At 43.8% G+C, this 11478-nt stretch overlaps 1 protein-coding gene across 1 annotated transcript; it reads left to right on the top strand.

Annotated features, from left to right (window-relative positions):
- Positions 1-8253: 8253 nt before the first annotated feature.
- LOC127804492 (uncharacterized) lies at positions 8254-10126 on the top strand. The gene is made up of 2 exons (XM_052341363.1): positions 8254-9430; positions 9519-10126. Exons 1-2 carry the CDS (start codon positions 8254-8256, stop codon positions 10124-10126), a joined length of 1785 nt encoding a protein of 594 aa, XP_052197323.1.
- The last annotated feature ends 1352 nt before the right edge of the window (positions 10127-11478 follow it).

Raw genomic sequence — 11478 nt, 5'->3', positions numbered from 1 at the left:
AATGAAAGGCAAAATAAAATAGACACATGAACTCCTAGGTATGCAAAAAAAAAAAAAAAAAAAAGGCTAACAACAATATAATGAGCAAAGTAAAATGCAATATAATATTCTATATGTGCATTAATTAAATCCATAGAATTACATATCCTCATCATCAACATTTTCAACATTAGGCATTGGATCATCATCTATTTGTGCTCTTTCCAATGACAAAATTCCAGTATCATTAGGAAAAAATAACCCTAGGTCTTGTGCTTGATATGGCTCGTTCTCATAGAATGTCTCTTCAGTGTCTTCACCCATGTCGTACAAATCTCTTGGTTTTAAATGTACAATAGCACTCTAATCCTTTTCTACAACATCTTCAACATAGTACACTTGTTGCGCTTGGGAAGCCTCAATATAAGGTTCATCTTCTTCACGCTCACTAGTATGTATCAATCGAGAGAAATTCACTAAAGTAAACTGCAAAGTATCTTGTCTGATCCCTCTATCAATTATGGTATTGGCCCATTTACACTTGAATAGAATAATCCTGAATCAACCATAGTAATTAAACTCGATTATATCTACCAATTTTTCATAATAATTAACATCTCCATTAATTGGGTTGTTGTCACTGATTCTAGAATGACTTCTTGTTCCAGAAATCACAAAAACTCCACTGTTTTGAGTTTTCAAGCTATGTTCTTGTTCCACAATTCCATATTTGAATCCATTGACATTATATGCACTATATCGTCTGGCACGTTGTAGTGGGCCTTGTGCAAGGCACTTAAGATCATCTGAATGGGATTCATTTTCATCATTCATAATCTAAAATGAAACAAAAGGAAATCGATAAGTATAATTTTTCATGATTGAAATATTATTCTTAATAAAATATATCAATGCTAAACCTACACACTTAGAGAACCAATCAATGAATTCTTGATGTAATGTTCTTTCAATCTCTATAGCTGATCGTGTTCGATTCCTGAGCCTTCTCTTGGTTATCTCTCTAAATTCCCTATATAAAATTAAGTCATTAACGTAACAAGGTAGGAAAATAAGGGATTTTGATAAATTATATTTCTTTTATGTATGAACTAACTTCACAAACTGATTGACTAGTTATGAATTCATCAACACATATCTGTGTGCTTGTAGTTTCTCAATACGTGTAAGGTTGAAATATGAAGTACTCCCAACTGATTTCCATATTTCAGTAAAAAATGTTGAAACTTGAGACAATTCATTGTTTGCCGTTTGATTATCAACATGTTCAGGCTGGTTGAATCTTATCTTAATGCCCTCCAAGTATCTTGAATAAAAGGTCAAACATTCTTCAGCTAAGTAACCTTTAGCAATGGAACCTTCTGGTTGTGCCCTGTTACGTACATAGTGTTGGCACGGGTAGGTGCTATGGCACACACCAAGAGGGGGGGTGAATTGGATATTTTAAAAATCTTGATAGAACTTGAAAACTTTTTGACCCAATTGAGGTTTTAGTGATTTAAAACATAGAACATATAAAATGACAAATGTAAAGTAAGAAGAATAAATGAGACAAAGGATTTATAGTGGTTCAGTTTAAACCAAGCCTAATCCACTATCTTAGCTCCCACTAAGGATTTTAAAACAATTCACTAAAACCTCCTACTTACACAAGTAGGCCCTCTAGCTACACAAGCTAGGAAATACAACCTCCTACTTAAACCAAGTAGACCCTCTAGCTACACAAGCTAGGAAAAACAAGAAGTATACAATTGGAGAGAATCTAAGAGATGAATCTCTTAGTTACAATGTCTCTCAAAAATGATACAAGGTTTGAAATGAATAATTACAAGTGAAGATCAAAGCCCTGAAGAGAGAAAATTCAAACACAGTCAATATAAATACAAATGTGTATACGATGTAAACTCAAATAATTTCCTTTCCATCCATTAGCCTTCTCTTGATCATCCATGACTTGTATTTATAGGCTTCCCAAAAGATTGAAGAGAAATGTAGCCGTTTGTGACCGTTGGAGTTGAAAAACTAGCCGTTGGAAGCTTTCTGTAAAAGATATAGTCGACAGAAGAAAATGCATAGTTGACTATTTTTACAAATAAAACAAAACATAGTCGACAGACAAAAACGCATAGTCGACTATCTTATAATACAAAAATCCCATAGTCGACAGATACATATGCATAGTCGACTATTGCAAAAATGTGAAGAGATTTTTGACTTTTATGAACAAAAATAGTCGACAGATGAAAAGCCATAGTTGACTATCCTTACATGATAGTCGACAGACTGAAAAATAGTCGACAGAAGCCTTAAATAGTCGACAGATCAAATCAGCATAGTCGACTATTCTTATAACATAGTCGACTATTTTCTAGCATAGTCAACAGCATTAAATCACATAGTCGACTATCCATTTTGAAAAAATGAAAACTAAACAAATCCTCATTTCGATTCTTTTGAAAACAAGTTGAGATTATTAAAAACATATTTATTTTGAATCTAAATACACTCAACCACACTTCAACATTTCTCCTATATAAATTTTCATAACTTTTCTCAATGAGATTTAAAGATTGCTTTTCTCATTCATAAGATTGATTAAAAAAACTTTGTCCATATATATATACTTACTCATAAAGATTTAGAGATTGATTTTCTTATAGTCATTATCAAAACCATTATTTTATTTTTCAAGAGTAAAATATCACATAGGACTTCAAATGTCCCAAGTATCTAAAGTAAAAAACACAATTACAAAATAGTGTTATACATACCTACAAATCTAATAGCAAATAGCAATTACGATATATAGAATATTTACCTTTCTATAGGATACATCCATTGATAATGTATTGGGCCTCCAAGCTTCAGTTCATTCACTATATGCATAACCAAATGAACCATGACTGTAAAGAACCTAGGTGAAAAAAGCATTTCCATATGGCATTGTTTGAGAATGACTCGACGTTAGAGCTTGTCAAAGTCTAGAAGATTCAACACCTTGCCACATATTTTCCTAAATATTGAGCACAAATAAACTAAAACAGCTGACACTTGATTAGGCAACACATTTCTAATTGATATTGGTAGCTGTTGCTCCATAAGAATATGTGAATCATGACTTTTCAAACCAAATATCTTCCGATGCTTTAAATCAATACACCTAGCAATGTTACTTAAGTAACCATCAAGCACTAAAACATTCTTCAAAGTTATAAGAAATACATCTTTTGGGGCATTTGACATTGTAAATAAAGCAGGTCGATATTATCCATTTTCATTTGGCCAAAGATCACTTCTTACCCCCATCTCTCTCAAGTCTTTTTGAGCATTGAGATTATCTTTCGTTTTTCCACTTTCATTGAGAATGGTGTACAAGACATTATCACACACATTCTTCTCAATGTGCATAACATCAAGGTTATGGTTTCTTTTTTCTTTTCTTACCCCCACCAGACATGTTCGTTAGATTACCTTTCCTACTTTGTTTCCATCTTGACGTGTTACATACTTTGCATGTCTCCCTACTTTCATCTTCTCCCCAATACAACATATAGTCATTTGGACATGCATGTATCTAACTATAATTAAGACCAAGCTTGGTAATTAATTTCTTTGCCTCATAAAAAGAATCAGGAATCTTTGCATATTCGAAGGCATCTTTTAACAATTCTAAAATCATAGACATTGCTTTGTTACTCAATCCACATAAGCACTTGATGTGATATAGTTTTACTGGGAATGATAACTTCGAGTACTTCTTACATCCTTCATACAATGCTTGATTTCCATCCCTAACTAGATCGTAAAATGCCTTAGTTTCCTTATTAGGTCCTTGATTCAATTCTGGCATCCTTTCTTCACCTTCATGTACTCGTTGATCATATTGTGTATTGGATCATGACTGCATAAGGGATTTTGTATCGAAGGTGTGCTATTAGAAGTTTCCCATGTAGTTGACTCCCTATGCCAAAACCAAATAGTGTATGTGGTTGGAAACCCTCTACAAATCAAATGATCATACACCACTGCTTTGGTCTCCTATTTTCTAAAAACACAATCAGGACAAGGACATTTGATTTTGCCTTCAACAGATCGATGGGCAGAGGCAAATTCCAAAAATCCCTGCACCCCTTCCTGAAATTCATGTGTATTTCGCAGCTTTGTAATCCAAGACTTATCCATGCAGCTAAAATAGAGCTTGTAATGCCCCGTTTTTCGAGCGCGTTATAATTCAGGATAATTCTGGGATAATGTTTTTTTTTAATACTACTAAAACTAAGACTAAACCTGATGAGGGAATATTTTACTAAGGGCAAAAATACTATACTACCCTTGGAGATCCCCAATATGGTGCCGCCACGTGCCTGCCTCAAGAAAGTGCCACGTGTAACCTATATCTTCATCATTCATCTCATATTTGATTTTGAACGAGGTTGACTCAGTCAACCGAGATTCTCTCCAACGTCCAGTTCAGAAGTTATCTTATCTCTTCAGAGTGTGCTTTACCTCATCTATAAATAGAGGTCGACTTCTACAGGTACGGATCATCTGACTCCTAGTTCAATTTCCATTTTGGGCATATTTCTTCTACTGACTTGAGCGTCGGAGTTCTCCCGGGGGATTACAGCCCCGCCCCTGCAGGTACTTGGTTCGAGGCAGACCTCGGTGATCGGTCCAGTATCATCATTTGGAGCCCACCGTGGGGCCGGTTACTTTATCTGCCCTTATTCATCGAGTACCTCGGCCGAGCTCAAGTTTCCTCCCGTTATGGCGACAAGAAGAAATCCATCACGAGCTGCTGGGACCCAGCCCGTCCCAGATCAGAGTCAAAACCACCCACCTGAGAGCGGCCCCGTAGGGGGTCACCCCCCGAATCCCTCGCCACCTCAGGATCGTGTCGCCCAGCTAGAGGGACGGGTCCAACATCTGACGGAATTGCTCAACACCTTTTTGGCCCAACAGCAGCCCCCGGAGATGAGACCGGTGGAGCACTCAAATCATGATAGTCGACATCAGGGGGATCGCCACTCTAGTCATAGAGAATTTCGAGGAGGCGAATCCCCCCGCGCTGGGAAGGAGTCCCATCGGGACGAGAGACGGAGCGGACCCTCTAGGCGTAGCGAGTACGGGAAGCTAGGCTTGGAGAAGGAGGAGTCCTCTAGTCCCGATTATGCCCGGGCTGGAGGGGCTCAGCGAGAAAGACGTTTGCGGCATTCGGAGAGGGAGGTTGCAGAGTTGAGACGGAAGGAAGAAGAGCCACACGACATTGTTTCTAATCAGCCATTAAGTCGGGAGATCATGGCAATTACCCCATCCGAGCGCCTTCGAATCCCAGCTATTAAGCCATATGGAGGCACAACCGACCCCGCTGATCACTTAAATCTCTTCGCCTCTCACATGATGGTCCAGGCGGCACCTGATGCTATGTGGTGTAGAGTCTTCCCAGCCACTTTGGAAGGACATGCACGGTCCTGGTATTCAAGTCTGGCACATCGGTCGATCACTAACTTCGGATAGCTTCGGAATAGGTTCTTGGCTTACTTCGCTCCCCTTCGGAGGCACCGGAGGTCTACCATGACCCTCGTGAATCTCAAGCAGAACCAAGGGGAGTCGTTAACAGATTTTGTGGCCAGGTTTAATATGGAGGCATTGAGCATTGAGCATTGAGAATCTTGATCAGAGCATCACTATGGTGGCCTTTCAGAATGCCTTGAGGGTTGGCCCTTTTACCCAGTCACTGGATAAGAGGCCTCCCCAAACATTCACAGAGATCTTGAGCCGAGCCATCAAGTACATTAATGCCGAGGAGGTGATGCGGGTCAAGAGAAGTGAATACTTAGATAAGAAAGAGAAGAGAAGTGAGAACCGAGAGCAAAAGCCTGAAGATAAATCGGGCCGACGGGGGGAGAGGTCGGGCCCTCGATGGAGTCCAGTCAGGTTCACCCTGCTTAATACTCCTCGGGCTGAGATCCTGGCCACAATCGAGAATAAGGATTACTTGAAAAAATCGAGACCCATGAAAGCCCCGGCTAATAAGTGGAGTAAAGACAAGTATTGTCGATTCCATCGAGATCATGGACATGACACGGAGGAGTGCCATCAACTTAAAGAAGAGATCCAAGAGCTCATCAATTGAGGTTTCCTGAGGAGGTTTGTAGCTAAGGATACAGAACCACAAAGGGGTGAACGAAGGGGATCGAGGAGCCCCCCTCGCAGGTACGACAGATCTCAAGAACGACGCAGAACCAGAACCCCGCCCCGGAGAGAGAATCGCCAGGGGGATGGGAGTCCTCCGCAACAGTTGATTTTTCATACTCTAGCGGCTGGGGTGTGCCAGGCAAGGAGTCGGGGGAGAGTTCTAATCTGCATCGACGTCCGGGAGTCAAAAGGGCTCTACCAGGGGATGTTATCTCCTTTACCGATGACGACTTGCCCGGATATCTGGTTTCTAATGATCCGCTAGTCATCACAGCAAAATTGGGAAAATGGGAGCTTCGGCGGATTCTCGTGGACCCGGGGAGCTCTTCTGAAGTTTTATATCAACGAGCCTTTTTAGGTATGGGATACGAAATGGAACAGTTGAAGCCCGCTCGTGTCCCCTTGATTGGATTCGACGGGGAAGTGGTATATGCGGATGGTGTCTTCCAGCTCTTGATGACTCTTGGAAAGGGTTCTCGGTTTGCCCAGGTCATGTTAGACATTTTGGTAGCGGATGTCCCCTCGACCTACAATATGATCCTCGGAAGATCAGGGCTAAATGCTCTGCGGGCTGTGCCGAGTACTTATCACATGGTGCTTAAGTTCCCCACTGCGGCGGGGGTTGGAGAAGTTAGAGGAGACCTAAGGTCTACCCGGGAATGTTACATGGCATCCATCAGCACAGCTAAGGGTGTTGTGCAGGAGCAGTTAGAGCCGCAAGAGGATTCAAGACGGAGACGGAGCCCTACTGTGGGGGAGGTCGGGATTTCCCCTCCCGCCACTGTGAGTTTTTTACTAGAAGGTCCAGAAGACCCAAAGACTGCTGAGTCAGTGGATGAGCTTGTAGAGGTACCATTGGACCCGGACAGAGTCAATAGATGCGTGAGGGTGAGCGCCCAATTGAAAGACCCTATTCGGACCCGGATTGTATCCCTTCTTCGCCAATATGCAGATATTTTCGCATGGTCAGTCCACGACATTCCAGGCATAGACCCTGCAATAATGACGCACCGTTTGGGAGTAAAGCGGGGGTACCGACCTGTCATACAGAAGAAGAGAAATTTCGCCCCAGATAGGGCAAGGGCCATAGAGGCCGAGGTGGAAAAACTAATGGCGGCACGATATATTCGGGAGGTCGATTATCCCAAATGGCTCGCCAATGTGGTTTTGGTTCCTAAGGGGGAAGGTAAGTGGAGGTTGTGTATTGATTTCACTGACCTCAACAAGGCTTGTCCAAAAGATAGTTACCCACTTCCCCGGATCGATTCCCTAATTGATGGCACGGCCGGATGCCACCTCATGAGTTTCCTAGATGCTTTTCAGGGATACCATCAGATCCCGTTGCATAAAGAAGATCAGGAGAAGACAGCATTCGTCACTGATCGGGGCACTTATTGCTATACTGTTATGCCTTTTGGCTTAAAAAATGCAGGGGCTACATACCAACGGCTCGTGAATAGGCTCTTTCAGGACCAATTGGGTCGCAACATGGAAGCTTACGTAGATGATATGCTAGTGAAGAGCCTGCTGGCAGAGGAGCATCCGACAGATCTAGAAGAGTGCTTCAAAACCTTGCGCAGGTTCCAATTGAAACTTAATCCTTCTAAATGCGCTTTTGGTGTCTCTGCAGGAAAGTTCCTTGGGTATATCGTGCATCATCGTGGAATAGAGGTGAATCCCGAGAAGATTAAAGCGATACTAGACATGCCGACCCCGAGAAGCATTAAGGAGGTCCAGCAACTCACCGGAAGGATAGCGGCTCTAGGGAGATTTCTCTCCCGATCGGCAGAAAAGGGCCTCCCTTTTTTCAAAGCCCTATCCAGGACCAAAGATTTTGTCTGGGACGTTGGGTGCCAGGAGGCTTTCAACGAGCTCAAGGAATGTCTAGCCTCACCGCCAGTCCTTACTAAGCCAAAGATGGGTGAGCCGCTATACCTCTACTTGGTCGTGGCAAAAGAGGCAGTGAGCTCGGTACTGGTGCGTGAAGAGAATAAGAGGCAGAGGCCAGTATACTACACGAGCAAATGATTGTCTGTGGCAGAGGCTCGGTATTCCCCCATGGAGAAATTAGCGTTTGCCCTGGTCGTCTCAGCGAGAAAGTTACGACCCTACTTCCAGGCACATTCTATCATCGTGCTTACTGACCAGCCTCTAAGGCAGATTTTGGGGAAGCCAGAGCTCTCAGGGAGAATGTTGAAGTGGTCAATGGAGTTAACAGCATTCGACCTAGAGTATCGACCTCGGTCAGCTATTAAGGCCCAGGCCTTAGCTGATTTCATCGCCGAAGGATTTGGGCTTGGTGGACCTCTAGAAGACAGCCTAGGACCATGGATGTTGGCAGTGGATGGCAGCTCAAACTCTGGGGGCGGAGGAGCTGGGCTAATGATAAAGAGCCCAGAGGGTCAGTCCTGGTTATACGCTCTGCATTTTTACTTTTGGATGTCTACAAATGAGGCAGAGTACGAGGCCCTCATAGCTGGGTTGAGGCTCGCAGCACAGCTTGGGGCAAAGCATCTCAACATACAATCTGATTCTAACCTTGTTGTTCAGCAGGTGAAGGGAGAATACGAGGCTAGGGAGGACCACATGTCCAAATATTTGATTTTCGTTCAGGAACTGATGAATCGTTTTCAATCTGTAAGGATTGAGCATGTGCCTCGATCCCAGAATATGGAAGCAGACACTTTGTCCCGGATCGCATCGGCCTCTTTTCCAACCAATTCTAGACAGATTCTTATCGAGACATTACCTCAAAGAAGCATTGATGAGATGGTGGAGCAGCTATGTCTCGATCTAGAGCCAAGTTGGATGGACCCTTTTGTTAGTTATTTGAAGGATGGAAAGCTACCAGAGAGTGACTTAGAGGCCCGGGAGCTAAAAAGGAGGGCCCAAAAATTTATACTAATCAACGAAGAGTTGTACAAGAGATCCTTCACTCAACCACTCTTGAAGTGCGTCAAGCCACGTGAGGCTGACTATGTTTTAAGAGAGATCCATGAGAGAATATGTGGGAGTCACATAGGAGCCCGAACGCTTTATCAGAAAGCCCTTCGACAAGGGTACTACTGGCCGACTATGGTGTCTGATGCAGAGCAGTTGGTCAAGAAATGTGAAAGATGCCAACGGGTCTCCAACCTAATTCATGTTCCTAGCGCCATGCTCACCCACCTGGTTCAGCCGTGCCCTTTCGCCCAATGGGGGATTGATATTCTGGGTCCATTCCTGCCTGCCACAGGTCAAGTAAAATTCTTGATGGAAGAACCTAGTTTGTCGGTTCGGGATCCCGCGGGTGATTGTTTCAGATAATGGGACCCAATTCACAGATCGGACGATCAAGGAATGGTGTCAAGAATTGGGGATCAAGCAGCACTTCACCTCAGTAGCTCATCCACAGGCTAACGGACAGATTGAGCTTGCTAATAGGACTATGCTCCATGGATTAAAAGCCCGGGTGGACAAGGCAGATGGAAGTTGGGTGGACGAGTTACCGAGCATCCTTTGGTCTTATCAGACCACGAGGAGGGGGTCCACCGGAGAAACCCCATTCAATTTATGTTACGGCTCAGAGGCCCTTATTCCGGTAGAGATCGGGATCCCAACTTTTAGGATGGAGCATTTTGATCCAGAATCCAATGAACAAGCCTTGAGGAATAATTTAGATACAGTGGAGGAGCTTCGGGACGAAGCAAGGGTCCGCCAAGCGGTTTATAATCAGCGAATTGAGAGGTACTATAATCGAAGGGTGAAAGCTCGAAGTTTTCTACCTGGCGATCTGGTCCTTCGACGAGCGAGTGTGAGCAATCCCCGAGACTCCAACAAGTTGTCGCCGACTTGGGAAGGCCCCTATCAGGTTACCGAGACCCTCAGCCCAGGGGCATACCGGCTTGGAACTATGGACGACACTCCAATAAAGAATGCGTGGAATATTTAGAACTTGAGGAAATTTTATCAATAATGGGTTACCCCCAAGGATCTTGAAGCTATGTATGTTTCTCAATAAAACCTCATTATTGTTCTTTTTATATGTGCAGACTGTCCTACGGAATATAAAAAATAATAAGAAGAGGGGGCAAGAGGCAAAAAGGAAGGAAAGGTTTTCCCTTCCCCAAACTCAGTGGCCTCCAAATAGATTTTTTTGAGTCCTTTCATCCCCACTGGGGTTAGCAAGAACAAAGGGTCAAATATGGCCTCAGGGGACCACCCCTAATAAAAAGGAAGAGTCACGGGTCAAATATGGCCTCAGGGGACCACCCCTAATAAAAAGGAAGAGTCACGGGTCAAATATGGCCTCAGGGGACCGCCCCTAATAAAAAGGAAGAGTCACGGGTCAAATATGGCCTCGGGGGACCACCCCTAATAAAAAGGAAGAGTCAAGGGTCAGATATGGCCCCAAGGGGACCACCCCTAAAATAAAAGCAAAATGGAGGGGCGAGAAATCAGGTAACAAAGATCACTTGGCTCAAACTATTACAAAAAAGGCATAACTATGAAGCATTTTTTCAATGAAAGATCAGAAGTCCAATATAACCCAAACTTGGGGAAAGAAGATACAGGCAACTAACATCTAGGTTTCTTCTTCTTCGGACTCCTCGGATTCGTTTGCTGGGGCTTAAGAGGATGATGCTCGGCTGAGCTCGGCGATCACATCTTCCATGGACCTGACGGGAGCAAAACTGAGGTCAGGATAGGCTCTTTGCACCTCCTCCGTGCAGCGAGTGAAACCTCTCTTCCATACCCCTTGCAGCTCATGTCTAATAAATCCTCTCACCTCAGGGAGTTGGGTGGGGTTTGCCTACTTCTCTTCAAGCTCCCGGTTACGCTCCCGAGTCCGTCCTAACTCTTTCTCCAGGGCATGGTGGCTAATCTCGAGCCCCTGAAGGCGTCCCTCAAGCTCCTCGTTTCGTTGATGTTGAGCCCTCAGATCCTCGTCCCACTGCTCGATGGTCCTATGGCAGTCGGCAAGGGCATTATCCATCTCTAACATCCTTTGTGAATTTCTCGCCATTCGCCTTTGGAGCTCGTTATGAGCGACAATACTCTGTTCAAATAGCATAAAGTTAGAATATAGGGGACGAGAGTTCTCTATATTAAAAGTCCGAAAGGCTAACCTGAACCAAACCCTGGCCGTAGCAAGACTCCAAGGTCTCCGAAATCAGGTTGGCGGCCCCTTCCATGTCTACCCGAGTGGGAAGGCCCTGAATAAGTTGAGTCGCCACCCAAGCCTCGCTGTTGTGGTCTGTCTCTTGGACATTCTAGTTGGGTCGGTGAAGAGCCCTGGCGGGA

Source organism: Diospyros lotus, chromosome 6 (assembly GCF_014633365.1).
Source record: "Diospyros lotus cultivar Yz01 chromosome 6, ASM1463336v1, whole genome shotgun sequence".
NCBI lineage: Eukaryota > Viridiplantae > Streptophyta > Magnoliopsida > Ericales > Ebenaceae > Diospyros > Diospyros lotus.
Note: the sequence above shows the minus strand (reverse complement) of the source record. Positions and strands in the feature narration are given on the sequence as shown.